At 37.3% G+C, this 17,155-nt stretch overlaps 1 protein-coding gene across 5 annotated transcripts in view; it reads right to left on the bottom strand.

Moving 5' to 3' along the window:
• The window catches only part of ARHGAP29 (Rho GTPase activating protein 29), a 45,152-nt gene that overhangs the window by 16,599 nt on the left and 11,398 nt on the right, over positions 1-17,155 (bottom strand). For all 5 annotated transcript variants that reach the window (XM_054285761.1, XM_054285762.1, XM_054285766.1 and 2 more), the window contains exons 2-4: positions 9,514-9,657; positions 2,248-2,344; positions 1,819-1,891 (exon numbers count right to left, since the gene is read on the bottom strand). In XM_054285761.1, coding sequence (XP_054141736.1) covers positions 1,819-1,891; positions 2,248-2,344; positions 9,514-9,657 — 314 coding nt within the window. The remainder of the gene's footprint in view (positions 1-1,818; positions 1,892-2,247; positions 2,345-9,513; positions 9,658-17,155) is intronic.

The following is a 17,155-nucleotide window of genomic DNA, read 5'->3' as shown; positions in this document are numbered from 1 at the left end:
TCTGGTTGAACTACAAGAGCTAAAATGAGAGCAATTACATTTGCTAAGAGGGGGTATACATATCATTAAACTTAAGCTTCCAAGTGGAATGCCTAAAGTAAAGAATGTAGACTCCCCTGAAGTCAAGAGAAGCAAGATCAGCTCTGCCCACCCCCTCCTTGGAGCCATCCTCATCAGCTTAATTAGGGAGGTCCCTAACTAAAGAGGCAATTAAAATATTTCTCCTTAATCAACCCTCAGAGTATTTACATGTTAAATTCTACCAAAATGTTATGCCCTGTTTAAATACAGCTAGCTGCTATATCACTGTACATGCATAAGTACAGAAAATTAAATATTTAGCATTTAACTCCTGTTAACACAACTCCTCACTGGCTTCCAAATTCCTCTCTGAATTGTAAATCAAAGTGAAATGATTCACCTGTTAAATGTATCCTTCTTTGCCTAAATGAAAATGCATTTCAGACAGATTGCTAAGAAACTGAAGTATGTTACCCTACCTGCTCCAAAATTTATAATTGCTCACCTTCACATTAGGAAAAGCATGAGATACTACAAAAGCAAAGTTTTAAATATAAACTGATTTCTGAAACATCTAGAATGGAATTCCTTCTTCATTTCACTATATTCAAATCTCTCCTTGGCCTTCTCCTCACCCCCATGTTCAGAACAGCAATCTTTTGGAAAATCAATCATTCACTTCACAATACAATATATAAGACCATCTCTTTACACAAGTATATATTTTGGCAATGCAAAACCATTTCAAGATTAAGATGTTGGCAAATTCAGCAATTTCCTTCTGCTGGTGAATGAATTAGATAAACCAGTACTTCTTCAAATAATCTCATTTAATTTACATGTGATGCTGAGTTCTATGCTATTTTATTTCATATTTTTTATCAATGACCTAAATTGAAGTTTGCTGGAGCCGGTTTTCTGAGTAGCCTCCATATTGTTTATGAAGATAAGTTTTGTAGCAGCTACAGAATAACACACATGAGAGAAAGATGGATTATCATAGTAAAAGTTTGAAAAGACTGTTCAGCTGTAGCTGCATGGCTTGCTGCACACAAGCCTGTGTGAAGAAATGCTAAGTCTTAAGCATGTTTCAACAAAGCCTTTAAAAAAATGCATAATCTAACATTTTTAACCTTGCTGCAACTTAGCTTGTAATACACACTAATTATCAATTGTATTTTCCTTGCATGTAACTTTTAAATTTATTTCCTTTACCTGAAAGTCTGCTTCTCAATACACAAAAATTCAAAACAGAATTTGGTACTGAGCATTTTTCAATCATACCTTCAAAGTGTTTAAAGGAAGGTTTAAAATGTTGATGTTTTTCTTTGACTACCTATAAGCTGACAGTTCTTTTAGTGAATTGTTGCTGAAACAGTTACAGCACAAACTGGGCTACGAAAGAAGAAAAGGTAATTTTGTCATAAATACAAGTTTTTAAAAGCCAAAATGAAGTCCTTAAACCTTTGGTTTCCAGGTGTAACAGGAAATTGTCTAACTACTTCAGCGAGCAATCATTCAAGTATCTTACTTTTTCCCATTTATTTTCACTTAACCAATTTAAAAATCTCAAAAACAATGACAGCAGGTAGACCTGTCAAGTCATCCCTATCATTTAGAATTGAGAATACATTCAAGCATTTGAAATGTTGAATACACATTTTTCCTGGGTTGAAACCTTGTTTTAAACCACAGATGACTGGTAGTGTCCCAGCCCAATGATGCAGAGGGTTTCAGTGGAACTGGTCTCCTTTAACAGATATCAATTTACACTCAGAGAGAACGTGTTCAGCCTACCCGACTTCTCCGAGATACAGGAAGCCCCAATGACGAGCCATTGTCTACATCTCCCATAAGGAAGTCTGAAACACTGCCAGAAAAACAAAGAATTGTGTTACTTCATTACTTCACCTCACCAAGCAATTCTGTAACATTGAATTCAGAAATTCAGATAGTGTTACTAAGTCCTTGAAAAGCTCTGCAAATCATTTTTAGTAGACATGTTATATTCTCTGCAATTTCTATACCATGCTCGATTTCCTTATTAAGGAAAAAACCAAACTGACAAAAACCCAAACCAGTAAAATGTTCTAGATGTAGCTAATTAAAATTACTTTATCAGAAAATAGTTGTCCAAAAGAAAACTAAAGCTTATGTTATTATTTTGTCTTAATTTGATTCAGCTCCATTGAGTTCTTTAAAAACTTGTTTTGGATTCCAACTTACACGTTTCCAAAATTGAGTGCCAATCTGTCAATGGAAGAAAATATTTCACTGAAGAGTTCTCTCTTATTTTCTTCATTAACTTCTTTGAAGTTCACCGCTTACAAAAAAAACCCAAAAAACAAAAAACCAAAGGGTGAGAGGTGGGGTCAATTAAGCAAGTTTACTGGGCCTAGAGACAAATTTTATACACAAAGCCTCCTACAGAACATGCAACATTAGGCTTTTCTGAATAACTGAAAAAACATGGTTTTAAAGAAGATTAGCAAGAAAGTAAACACTAAAGACAAAAAAAAAAACACCCACAATCCAGATGCTTCCCACAATGAAATCAGATTACTTTTGCACTTCCTGTATCGTCCCACTTAAGGAGCAGCTTTGTGTGGAAATGTTGGTAATGCATGAACAAAAACAGTCATTTACCAACCAGAGTGAAATCACACAAAGCAGCTCACAAAGGCAGTCAGATATTGGAACAGTTGTTTCTTTTCTGAGTAGAAATTTCAGAACTCCAAACAGGAGCAGCAGTTTGTGGGGGTGCCCCCTCAACTGAATGCAATCCAGAACCCAGCATTTCTGGCCTGAGTACAGGCAAGCAGAAAGTTATCAAAAGGTGGTGTCCACTGCAAAACCCTTCAGTTCTTAGCTCCACAGTCTGGCAAAAGCCCCTCAGTTTTTCCTGTTAGAAGTGGGGAAGAAATGCAGCGTAACTACTGGTGGTCCCAAATAGGAAGAAGAGTGTTGCTGGACAAATTACATGGTTTAAAGTGGTGATCAAGTACTTAACTACTCAACACAGCATTCAGCACACTTCTATAAAAAGCTGGAATAATGAGACAAGAATGATTCATCCAGAGTTTCTATTAACAACTACTAAACAAGAAGACAGAGGGAGAAAGGACAAGACAAAAAGCACGATCATTTTTGTCGGGTTTCAACTTAACTCCTTAATCAATGGTGACTGGGAGATCTTTTGTAGAAAAGCTGCATATATTGCTTTGAGCTGAAGCTGCATCCTCTGGAAGGAAGTTTTTCCCAGAGTCACATTGTGAGAAATGACAACTTCACATTAGTATTTTTTTAATGTTTTCTTTTTTTCAGCTTACTGTTTTTTAAGTTTATTTTTTTAAGCAATGCAATATTCTTAATTCTCTAGATTTATGTCACATATGCTCACACCTATTTTAGAGGTACTGCAATGACACACATACAGGTACTCAACACACATCACTTTTTGCAAAATCTAACAAGGTTAGTTTGTCTTCCTTACATTTCAAGTACAAATAGAATACAATGACTCATAGAAGTACATACTACTACAAAATTAAAATAATGTTAAAATGTCGCCCATTCTATACAAATTCTCAGCAAATTAACAGGCTTTAATCTTAAAAAGTATTCAAACTTCCTGCCAGGTGCCTAAATACTAATGGGTAACAAACAAAGAAAGTACAGTAATCTGCTCCCCCATTAGACTTCCTTTGTGAAAGGAAAAGTTTTTAACCAGTAAAGTAACATAGTTAAATCCATTTCTTTTTACAAAGTATGTCAACAGACTTGATCAACATTTTATAACAACTATTTCCATACAAAGCCATTACAGAAAATACATATTTTTCTCATGGGCTATTTTTACAATTACTTGCAAATACAAAATAATGTTGTAATAAGCCTACAGCAAAAAACAATTTTCGCATATTATAACAACGTTACCAGTCTCTGTTGACACAGTTCACTACTAAATTACAGCTTCTCCTAGCTCCTCGTTCAGCTACACTTCGTAATTACAAAAAAAAGAAGCCTCTGGCACCTTTGTTTGAAATGAGATTCGATAAAGCTCCACAGATTTTTTTTTTTTAAATAACTTCGTAAATAGCAGTGGATTTCTTTTTTTTTTAAATTCAGGTTAGTTGAAAACCTCAGCTTTGCAGAAATAATGTTGTGCATAAGTCTAAACTTTGCATTCCAAATCATTAAGCAGCAACAGTCACAAGAACTATTGATTACCAGTCCCTAATGACTGGAAAAATCATTTAAGAGCTGGAATGAAATGCAAACTGTTTCAAAATTAGAAGGAATTAGCAAAAACTGTCTATTCAAAGCACTTACCATGGAAACATTTGTATTTCCATTAGCTGCAGTGTCTTCAGAGAGAGAGCACTTCTTTTAGCTAACAAGACATTAGTATAGAGAGTCTTTCCCTAAAGAAATGCCGTCTGCTTCACTCTGCCTTCCTGTTCCAGGAAGGGTTTTGTTAAGCTTTACACTTTATATGCCAGAGAAATCCTTTCTTTTCAGGATCCATCACAAAAGGAATAACAAATCTCAAATTTTTCTGATTTACTTCTTTTCACTTCTCCCAAAACAGGTTAATCTAATCTCTTAGTAATTCAGCAGAACACCACCAGCTTTTTTCTAGCTTACCACCACTGGAATGCTGATGTACTTAACGTCAACTTTAAACCACGCACTCTCTTTCCCCAGGACATCCTGACTGCACACAATAGCTACTGACAACAATGAACTGTAGTAATCTTGCCATGTCTGGAAATGACAGCTATCTATCTATAGTTCTACAGATTTCAAAGCAAGAATACAACTAGACAACCCTTTAAAGCACGATTTCAGATGACGCATAATGAACTTCAAAAAATCATATGACAGTGGTACTTTAAAATCCAAATCCAGTACCAGAAATGCAAGCCTAGCTTGCAGTGGATCTCTATTTCTAAAGCTGTCTTCAAACGGAGGTGGGTTTGGCAATCTCATTAAAATGCTGCAGTATGCTGCAGTTTCAGCTCTTGGGTCATGCCATCAAAACTTCTTCAAATCAAGCACAGATCAGGCTAGGGAACCCAAAACAGCCGCGAAGGCTTTGGAAGTGAGAATCCCAGAACTTGAAGCATTACCTGAGGACATTTGAGCAATGCTTCTAAAAACCATGAAGGAAAGGCTGCCAGCTGTGGAGACCCAAGGGCAAGCAGGGCCTTCAGAAGGTGATGGGTGGCTCCCAGTGAACTCACAGCCCATGGGACACAGCCACGCTGGAGGCAGCACAAGTTCACTCGCTGCCCCAAGCCTGCTGCCCACACACACGTGCAGGACTGACAGCAGCAAAGCTGCCTTGCCAGCTGCCTGCAGAGCCTGGACAAGCTCACAGAATTTGCTCTTTGCAGGTCAGTTTTCTCATACATGATGGATATATATGATAGCATCACCATGTATTTTCTTAGACAGGAATACATCCTCAATCCATGCTTTGCTAGCTGACTTTTAAGAAGTAAGCAACCAGCTGACTGGCTTAGAACTGAGTACCTTTGCAACCAGTTTTGTCTTTAAACTCTCAACAATGCCTTCAAAAACCTTTCAGAACTATGTCAAAAACAAAACAACCACCCAAGCAAACAAAAAACCCAACAGAGACCAAAAGACCACTCCCTCTCTGAAAACAAAGACTTTAATACCTCTTGTTATTACATCTCTTCTTCAAAAACATGTAAAATAAATGGGGAGAGGAACATCAGTAAAAAGAGTAATAGTATGGAGATTGGAAATAGGCAGAAGAATATTCTTGTATTCTAGAGAAGATCAACAGGCTGTCCAAGCCCTACTGTTCTACTTTTGGTTCTTAGTGCCACATCATTTCACCACCTGTACTTACTACCAGGTTTGGCAGCCTCCTCAACTTGAGCTGGATGCCAACAAGACAATTTCAAGTAACTGTGTCCTACTCTTTCCATAATAAATTTTGCTCTGAATGAACATCACAGATACACGAAAAAAACTCAATTACTTTAGTTCAGTTTTTTATTTCTTGTTTGAGGTATTTCTTTTTGATGCAGAACTACTACAAAAAAGCCTATGTTTAAATAGCAAACTTCTACAAGTATAATTTTCAGCTTTACCAGGAATCAGTATTCATTCTAGTGATTAAGTCAAAGGGTGTAATTAAGAGCAGAAGAAGAGTACAAACTTGAACTCAGCATGGGATCAGGAGAACCATGTTCTCTGGGGCCATCAACTATTTAAAGGCACTGAGTGGAAAAATAACAACTATGAACATGATGCTGTGCCAGAATGGGAAGTGACTTACAGAAATGGGAGCCTAAACAGGTTCCAAGCAAGATGCTTTGGTAAGTCTCAATTCTTCCAGGTCAAGTGAGGTGCCATTTAAAAGACATTTGTCACGAAGCACTCAAGTAGGCATATAAAAGTAGTAGAGTCCAAAGAGGCCCAGTGAGGTATGTCATGTCCAAGATATAACCAGAGAAACCAAATGTGTCATGCCCCACTCTTCTCACTGCCATTTTCCCTCAACCTCAGTCCAAAACAGCACAAGTCTGACAAACCTGTACTGCCAAGCATGATTCTCTGTAGTGTGATTCAGGTAACATGATACAGCTAGTTTTTCCTTCAATCTATCTAAAAGGAAAAGCATTGAACATCCAAAGCAGAACGAGGGGCACATTTGTCTCATTCCCATTGAAGGTCCTAAAAATGGCCAAGAAGCTTGAAGGAGCGTCACATGCACTCCAATTTTTGTTAGCCTTTGAAATATTCACACATGCACTAATCTAAAGGGGGGTAGTCCACCTGTACTGGACATTTTGATTAAAGCACAGTGCAACTTGTCATAGTTAGGAGAACACTTAACAAGACACTAAGACTTCATGAGCCACTAAGGTTCCAAAGTTATTGTAATTGATTTAATGAAGAGCAAAAGGCATTTGTTTGTTATAACAGTAGTATGTCACTACTTCATGAAATTCCAAAGAAAACCTGGATTTGAAACTCTGACATTATGCAAAGACTCAAAAACCAGGAGGTAGAATCATGTGTAAATCTCAGCTTGTTTCTATTTCATCGTCTCCTAAATAAACATCAGAATTTTCCACATCAGGTTAATTTTCTTCCTATTCATAAATCCAACTACTGAGTGCTTCCATATCTTTTTATAGTTCTGTCCTCCAATGACAAGAAATAGATGAGTCACATGAACTTTTCATAATGTCACATTAACAAAGACAGGGAAGCCAGAGGAAAAAGGATACTGGATATGTTCTACCAGCTCCTCACATTCTTGTAGCTTCCTGTTTATTCAAAAGCTGCATTACCTCTGGTGAAATAACCACAGATGAAAACATGTGAATGCATGTGTTACACACAGGTCAAAGTAAGCAAATCTGAGGTCTGATATGCTTATAATCACCACAATGTGCTGCATTTTTATTTCCGCTTTCTCAGTACCAGCTGTCCTACACTTCAGTTTGAATATAAACTTGGAGCAGTAGGATCTTCAGAAAAAGAACAGCTGTAAAAACCAAACAGGTGCTAAAGGCAAACTGCCTTCACATTTACCACTGATTATGTTGGGGGAGGCAGTCTTTTTCATACAGCAAAGGCTTCGCTGTTCACAGAGAATGAGGGCTGAAGTACCATCAAAGAGTCCTGAAGTCTTGAATCTCCCCATTTCCATCTCCAGAGGTGTCACAAATACACTGACAGGCATTACCAAAGTCTTTGTATCAAAGTACTTGTTTGTATCAATGGCTACAAATATTGAGGCAGCACTGTTTGTTTTCAGCTCTTGTAAATGGCAGTTCAACCCCTAGTGAAGGAAGATTTTCAGATAGGCTGCTAAACTCTATGCAAGCCTTCTTTCTCCCCTTTTCAGTTTTAAGGGCTGGTTTTCTCCTTTTCAGAGGTAGGGGGCTGACTCATTCCTCCAGGAGATTGCAGGAAACCAGTCACCTGAGTGAACAGCTGAGCTCGAGTGCCCAGAGAGGGCCTCTAAGTGTTGCAGGATCACTGACATCATCCTGCTTTAGACTTCTATGGATTTTGCATCTCATGCTGTTAAGCTTGAGAGCGGTTCTAAAACAATATATGATTTACTTGCATACCTTAGGTCACTTTTCCTCAACATTTCTTAAATTAAATAAATTGAACATTGTCTACGACCACTGAAATTAGGGCAGAGGACACTGACATCTTACCACAGCACTTAAGCATGGAAACAGCTTGTTGGAGGTGGAAGAATTATGTTTACTAAACAATTAACATGTTCACTGAACACTGACCACCACTGTATGTGTGTACTTCAACTTTCCCTGTGACCAATAAGCAAACAGCCCCACAAGAGATACCCTCTGTGTTTCTGCTGTAATGTACAAACCTCTAAAGCAAGTTCAGAAGTTACAGTCCTGTCCCATGATCATTTGAAATACAGGCACAGATCTATAGGAAACTCTGTTTCCTATAACACAAAGACTGTAACACAAACACTGTAACACAAAGAAAATGAGCAGTACTCTGCTACTACCTGCCAAGATCAAACAAACTGGCAAAACCATGTATCAATAGGAAGCATCCATAAGAAGCTTGGAAGAATCCAATATATAGGAATCAGGAAGCTAAACACATTATCATTTTAACTGATATCCCCACTTTACTGAATCAACAATACATTTCAGACATACTAAGATAAATAGGAAATAAGAGGGAAGGCCTAGACAAAGAAGAAAAACCATATGTGTCTCTGAAGGAAGATATCCTACATGATTTAACACGGGCAAGAGGGAGAGATTTAACCCTCCTCAAAGCTGGTTCCACAGTAATATACCAGACTCCAGAGCAGGAAGAGCTGCAATCAAAGGTTACACAGGGAAGGAACAGGTTTCTGGGGCTGGAGCAATTGAGTGTTTCATTATTTGCATTTGTCTGGCATGCTGAGAACTGCAGTAGCAAAGATCAACAACAGAAAGTATTTACATGTCTGCAACACTTTTGTTGCTATTGACACCTTTATTGACACATGGCTGCATTGCACTTGTGGAATTTATAACTCTTAACTATGCAGATTTGGATTGCTCAGAGATTTCTTCACCTGATATAAATACAATAGATTCAGAAACTTAGGCAAAGATTCTTGGCAAATCTCAAAGTAGATACATGCCAGGTTTATTACTCTGTGATATTATTCTGTGTTACTCAGGTAAAGAAAGCTTAAAATCAAAGGCTTGTGCTTTTAGAATTCAATTGGGTTTGCACTTAGCTTCCTACAAGCAGAATTTTATCACATCAACAAGAGAACAAGATACTTAATATTACTTTTCATTTAGGGAAGGCATTTTTTTAAACAAGTATTACAGCATTCTGCTTTAAAAACCCTCAGTTTCTTCTGTATATGTAGAATTCTATCTATAATTCTAAGCCAATCAAGTCACCAATCACAGTTTTCCATTGATATGAAAGACAGTAATTCCTTACCTTTTACTTTTGCAATAACTGTTCCTGCAGCACTAAGAATATCAACTGAATTTAGAGTCTGATGTTTATTTATCACTGCTTTTAAAACACGTAGTAACTCCCCCAGGCGTTCATGAACCACTTGATGCAGGCCATCATGATTTTCTGAAAAAAGTAAAGGAGAAACTTCATTAAAACAGTGAATTGACACCCAGACACATTACAAAACACTTTGAGAGTATTCAGCTGCATGGAATTCTAAGCCATATGGAAGCTGAGCCTACTTAAAATAAAGAAATTGTTAAAAACAGAGTTATAGCAGCAGCTGCCAATAGTAAACTTGCAATATTGTACATCATTTACACAAACTTATTTCTCACAAAAACTGAAGCAAGCATGCTTTAAAAAAAGGAGGGGAGGAATTCTATAACAACACCCTAAGGTTTCTAAATCAAACCATCATTTTTTCTCATGTAATTTCATCAACCACCATTTTGATAATTATTTATATGAAAAAAGGTATCAACAAAAGCAGATTCTGATTGTTCATTAAGTAATTCTTCACCTGATACAAATTCAACACCATGTAGGTATAGTTTGAAAATTAAAATTTCTGGCAAATGTTGGTTAGTTTTTAATTAAAGTATCAGCAAAACCTTAAGCATCTTTAGCATATAAGCAAAGATCTACAAAGGTCTGTCTTTAAGCATGTCAGTCCTGATAAGTAAGTTGAACATCTAAATTAGGCCAAATCAGAAAAATTCACAAACACACTCTAAGATGGTGATGCTTTTTATAGCACATGCCTCTTGCTATGTGCCTCTAAATCCCAACCTCATCTAAGTTTTTTACAAAATACTTATTGTTGCATGCACAGCACAGGTTAAACCACAATGTGTTCTGTTACAGAAGAGGTGCTGGTGCATGGAATTAAAGTTTCTCATGTGCCAGAGTGCTGCGTTGCAAGTTGTGGTAAAAAGCTTTCAAATTCAGGAAAGTCTAGCTTATGAAAAAGAAAAAGAGGATCTAATAGAAGCTGACTCACTTCCCCACCGAGCAGGGCAATTCTGTGTTGTCTGTGGCCATGATAACAAACAGGTCAATACAGACAATCACAGTACACTGCAAATTGATCCAGTGCTGCTCAGAGAATAGTTTCAACTCAGAGCCATTTTTTCTGGATACAAGACATTATATTCAGGCTAGAGGCACCTAAATTTTTCTGAGGAATCCACACAGTACAACATGACACATCAGTATAGTGGATCACTGCTGTCAGGTGTGCAGGTGGGGAGGCTACACACAAATTTTATATATTTGTATCAGGTACAATAGCAAGTCTCCTAAGGACTACCATGCTTCAGGCCTTATTTCCCTACATACCACATATCAGATTTTTTTTTTCAACTCAGGCTGGCTTATACATTGTCAAAGGAATAAGCCTTGACTCAGGAAGTCCACAAAGGTAAACACCATCTACCATTCACAGGCACTTTTCCTGCTGGAAGGGACAAGCAAGCTCTATCTGTAACAGGACACACAGAAGTCTACGAAAATCCATCTTAGTCAGCAGTAAATTAGGAAAGTTCTAAATAACTTGTTAAAAAAATGACCACCCAGTTGTGGCTTCATCTTCATTTACACCTACATATAATGATTTTGAACTGACTCAATACTATTAAAATTTGATAATATATCTTGCCAGAACAACAGAGCTGGGTGGGAAAGGCAAAATAAGTGAGAAGGGGAAAAACAAAAGAAAAGTCTTGAAGTGGACACACGTCCCTTCAAGTCTGGAACACCAGTAATAAGCTTCAAAGGGAAATGCTAATGGAAAACAACCACTGAGCTGAATTAAATGTTTATCATACCATCCAGAAGAACACTATCACTAAAATAGTGCACTCAAGGAGGAGATTACTATTTGTACTTTCAAAAGCAAAGGCTACACCCAACTGAGATTTCTTTGTATTCCATCACTATATCATTTGTTTACAAAATAGCTGAAACATTGTTTCTGTGCCTCCAGAAGACAAAAGGTCTGTGACAAGTGGTGCTTGGGGAGAGGTGGGGGCAGAAGGCATCAGGAACCACAACTACACTGCATTCACAATAACTGAGACCAAACAGACACTAAACCAGAGATTCCCTGTTCAGGACAGATTTAGAAACCTCAGGTAGCAAAACAGCCTAAATATGCCAGATGAACAGAAACAGAGTTTTAATGGTAAGAAGTCTGAAAATGGCCGAGATCAAAACAACAGTAGAACAAATACAGTGAAAGGAATGCACAAGGAAATGTGCCTCCAATGAGTTCCTGCAGCAATTCAATCTAACTGAAGTACTCACAAAAAGCATTTACTTTCAATTTTTTTCTGTCCCTTGTATTGCTGTACACATTCATTGATGCACGTGAAGTCAGCAGGAAATTCTCCACCAATAGATGCCATATAGTTTTAAAACCTCTCTCAAGCTTAACGACATGAAATGCAAAATCCATAGAAGTCTAAAGCAGGATGATGTCAGTGATCCTGCAACACTTAGAGGCCCTATCTGGGCACTTGAGCTCAGCTGTTCACTCAGGTGACTGGTTTCCTGCAATCTCCTGGAGGAATGAGTCAGCCCCCTACCTCTCAAAAGGAGAAAACCAACTCTTAAAACTGAAAAGGGAAAAAAAAAAAAAAAGGCTTGTATAGAGTTTAGTAGCCTGTCTGAAAATCTTCTTTCACTAGGGGTTGAACTGTCATTTACAAGAGCTGAAAACAAACGCTTCCCAAAAGAAAGCATACTCTGTAGGAGAGTGGAGAGAGAAGAACAGGGTGAAAAAGCATGCATTCAAAGCTGACAAGTCTAATATACAAGAATGACAGTACAAAGCAGCTGGAAAGTCTCTTTGCCAAGTCATCACAGTAGCACAATATTGTCACTGGCATCTCAGTCCTCAATGGTTTTGGTCACTACATTTTCTAACCGCTCACACATCTTTAATGTAAAAGTATAATCTACCTATTTTCTAATTTTACATATTTCTCAAAGGGAAGCCTTTGTTTAGTAAGTTACTAAGCAATAATGTCCTTACAGCTATGGATTCTATTCATGCATAACAAAATCAAATTTGCTCATCAAGCTTGTGAGCACCAGTCACCCTCCCTGCCAAGTCAGGGCTGGTCACAATACACGCAGTCGGGAAAGGCACTGCTGTGTCAGTTGACTGGCATTCTTTTGTCTGACCCGATTTATTATTGGCCCAAACATTTCTGAAGTTGTTTATGTCAACAAATGTTTGCCAGGATAAGTTTAAATACAGAGTAACAGTCTTTCTCCCACTACACTGCTCTCCAGACCCATAGAGGAGATGTACATGCAATTCTACTTTCTGCTTCTCCATGTAGAATATTAAGACCTTTTAACAGCAGCAGACTTTCTCTCTACTACTCAATTTCCACCAGTCCCCAAAGAAGGGAAACCACTAATACAACTATTGTTTTGCTGTGGCTAACAGTTTGTTTAGAATGGAAGTTGGTCTCACTAAAGAAAGACAGGGTAGCAGTCTAGATAAAACAACTGAGAAGTAACATCTCTGCAAAATCCCTTGAGTCAGAATGCATGTGAGACTGTCAAAGCAGATATTCTAGCTCACAACAAGTAAAAGTGCAGCTTTCCATTAGGAGCCTTTTACAATTAAGAAGATGTGGTTAGTTATGTCATGCATTCAAATATTCTCAAGAACATTACACAGTGTGAACAACGTGCTGGGCATATCCTCTACAGCCACAAGTTTATATACACAGAGCAGGCTCTTTAGACTCAGTGAAGTCTACAGAAACTCACCTCACTGGTCAAAATCTCACTATAAACAAGGTATCTTGGAGTTCTGCACAAATATCTTATGCATCTACCTTCATAAACACACTATGCCTTCACTATGATCAGAATCTACAGAGAACTCACTCTGGACATTTCCAGTAGAATAAATGCAGCTGATGAGAGCCCTAAATGCCCACGGTAGCCAACACCCTCACTAGGTCCAGTCCTCATTCTGGGAGCTCCCTTTGTAAATCTGTTCTCCTGGGATCAGCTGAAGTGTGTGTACTTCACCTACCCTTCAAGTGAAATATAATAATCTGAATTCCAATTTTAGGCACCATTTCACATCTTCTCCATGAATCCTAACCTCTTTCAGGACAAACAGGCCAGCCAAATAATCTTGCAGGATGGTGGTGAGGACAAGCACACAAACTTGGAAACAATTTCCCAAATATATGGATCCAGAACTTCAATAAAAAGTTTCACCTTATAGGATGCAAACAGTCAGCTTCTCATCATTTTCAGTCTTTGAAGGACTCAGAAAAAAGAGGCTTGAGTAATAAACATTTCACTATTCAAGACCAACATCTTGGCTAAGAGACCATTCACTCTGTTTATTAAAAAATCTCATTTTGACCTTTAAGTAAATTATATCCTATTTTTATTACACTCTAGAGAAGGATTACACAGCGTCACTACTTGTGCCACCTAGGGCAGGGAAAAAAAATCAGCATTGGAATGAAGCTGATCCAAAGTAAAACAGATTTTAGCTAAAAATCTCATTATTATCATCTTCATCTATGCCCATACTGCATACTAGGACACTGTCAGCACTTAGGTCTGAACCTGATCCAGACTATGAGACTTCCCAGTGAGCACCACAGAGTAGGCAAAACAATCACACAATCATAAACTGTGTGGAAATCACCTAATTCCTACATCTGCAGTTTGGCAAAGTCCCAGATTAAACCATCATTTTCTTTTTGCCTGTTATCTCTGTCAGCCCCATTCTAACACAATTAACAGCCTGGCATATTTGTTTGATTTAACAGAGTTCACTACCACATTCAAAAGACCACAAGAATTAATCAAACACACAGTGAGCAAGTTTTACATTGATTGTGGTTTGACCATAGCAAAGTTACCTATGTCCTTGCACCTGGTCTACCATTAAAGCAGCTTTTTTTAGGCAGTAAATATATGAGTTAGACATGATTTTCATTGACTGTATGGATATAAAATGAACAAAACTTCTTCCTTTAATGGTGGTAGAGATATTTGTTGGTGGTCATAGTTCAGGAGTGATGAGAAAGCAATAGTCTTAGCTATCATATTTCTTCATTATTTGGCTACATGCTGCAGACATAAGGAAGGAAATATTTTAATTCACTGAAAAACTCACTCAGAGAATTCCTGGAAGAATTTATTCCTGCAAAATCTCTAGCAAGGCTGGAAGCTGCAGAAGGGTCTGGGAGAGTCATCACCTTTCTATCCTGTGCACAATGCAGAGTAAGAAGCCACCTACCCATCCCTCTGTCAAGGGACATAGTGCTTGAAGCTTCCAAATTAGCAAGATAGCCAGTCCCAGCCTTTTTGTTCATCAGTATCATGGCAACCCCTGTTGTCATGGCATCATTAAAACACACCACACTAAATTCATAGTCTTTAGCAGCATGTGCTCCAACAATGCTCTAACTACATCATACTGCAGCAAAAAATTACAATTTATGGAAAATAATCAGTTAAGAAATTATTTCAATGAGGAAAATCTAGGGACACGTGAAGTTTGATTAGGAATGAGGAAAACAAAGTAACAAAAATAGTAACCCAAATGCCTATATTTGAAATAAAAGCATTAGAGTTTTGTAAGAGGTTTTTTTTTTGAGAACAGCAATATTGACCCAGTTCAGTGAGAATGCATTGAGACTTCCTGCAAACAGCTCACTGAATACAGTACTGAAAGTAGCACTCTTTGATTCCAGTTATTCCACAAATAATGCTTTTGTAATAAAAGAAAGCATTTAACATTTGGAAAGTTAATTGTCTCTTTACTGTTAAACTACTAAATTTATTCTTAAAGTCAGGTTGCACAAATTTAGGGCGAAATAAAAAAGCACCTGGTACTTACCGCTTTTTTAATTTGAACAGTAACAGTTTGGTCTTTACTTTTTGAAATAAGCACCCTGTATATGCAAGCTTGCAATTTTTGCAGAAAAAATACCCCTGAATAGAACACAAAAACTATCCCCCATTAGTTAATGCTTCCAAGGTAAGTTTTCTAGCATGATGACTTTTTATTATATATCACAAATGCAAAAATAGCCCTTTCAAATTTGTCATTTGCTGTTACGGACTGGCCAAAATACAATTTATCCATTTAGATTCAACCACTAACCATGCTGATCAGCCTCTGATGTGACCTTGAGCTGTGCTGGGTTTTGTTTTTCATTAAACTGGACTAACATTCCTACCCCATTTTAGTTATGGGCCAATTCTGTGCTTGTGAATTCAAAACTTTTGTAAGAAGTCCTTCTTGACCACATATTTAGAGCAAATCCAGACTAAATTAATTTTCAGAAATTAAAGTTACAAAAAAAAGTCTTAAAACAATCTTTTCAAACATTAATAAAATAGGTGCATATGCAAAATACATCAGAATAATCAAAATCTTATAATTCTGCTTACACTGACAGCAGTTACATATTTTCCTTTTGTTTGTTTGCCAACTGACATCAGCAGAAAAGTTGTTACTTCACAATTAGATTCATAGATGAATTCCCCATTTGCTGAAGAGGGGAAGTCTTTCAGAAAAAAAACCTACCATAATGCAGTTTTTATTCTATTTCAATATGCTGTACACTACATGCCTTCAACTTTATTATTCTACTAGCCTTGAGATTCCAGTCAACTAACCCAGGTGTGTTCAGCCACACAGTTTAATCTTTTATTAAACCAAAATTTAGAGACCAGAATGCAGTAATGAATGAAAATTGAAAGTGTTTCCTTACTTACCCATTTCTGACAAAATGAGAGTGAAAACACTACATGGTCATTTTAGTCACTGTTCATTTCCCTGAATCTTCCCAGAGATTAAGAATAAATCTAGGCGAGGATAACGCTTCAGAAGTTTCAAGACACATTTTAAGCTAAAATTGTAAATTGTCAAGTGGACATAAGGCTATATCCTTTAGTATGAATTCATTAGCAATAAACCTAATCAGTCAAATCAGTCACAGTTCACAAAAAAATCATATCCATTGGGACAGGCAACCATACATCTAATAGTGACTAGTTACTTATTTCTTATTCAAGGATATTTCACTAAAACTTAGTCAAACAGTCACTAGACCGAACAGCTGCCAATGGAAGACACTGTTAAAATAAAATGAGAACTCTTATGCTCTAAGCAACTATGTTCCTTGCATACTGGTCCAAGTTCTGAGAGTATATGAAGTAATATTCACTCAACATTTACAGCACAAATTTAAAAAAAGAACAAATCACAAAATGAAAGACTCTCCAGCAAGTTGATCATACCACATCAAACTGGCACACAGAAAGAGTAGTATGAAAGTTATGGTTTATTAATTCTAAATAAAATTAATTTCCCCTTTGGTAACCAACATCAAGAGATGATCAAACAATACTTAACCTTTAACTCATGTTAATTTCAATCTAAAATGCTGTTTGTTCTACCTGCCTGCTCCTTCCACTTTCAGCCCAAGCCACTGAGTGAAGAAGCTATGTTACTGCTGCCTGCCCACCTGGTTTTCTAAAGACCTCACAAAGCCAGGATTACAAGACAATATGGTGTTAAACAAGGGGTGTGTTATTTTGTGCATTTATTTTAAAGGAT

This window comes from Melozone crissalis, unplaced genomic scaffold (assembly GCF_028551555.1).
Source record: "Melozone crissalis strain CALT ecotype California unplaced genomic scaffold, PUWL_Pcris_2 ptg000045l_1, whole genome shotgun sequence".
Classification (NCBI taxonomy): domain Eukaryota; kingdom Metazoa; phylum Chordata; class Aves; order Passeriformes; family Passerellidae; genus Melozone; species Melozone crissalis.
This window is presented reverse-complemented; position numbering and strand designations above follow the sequence as displayed.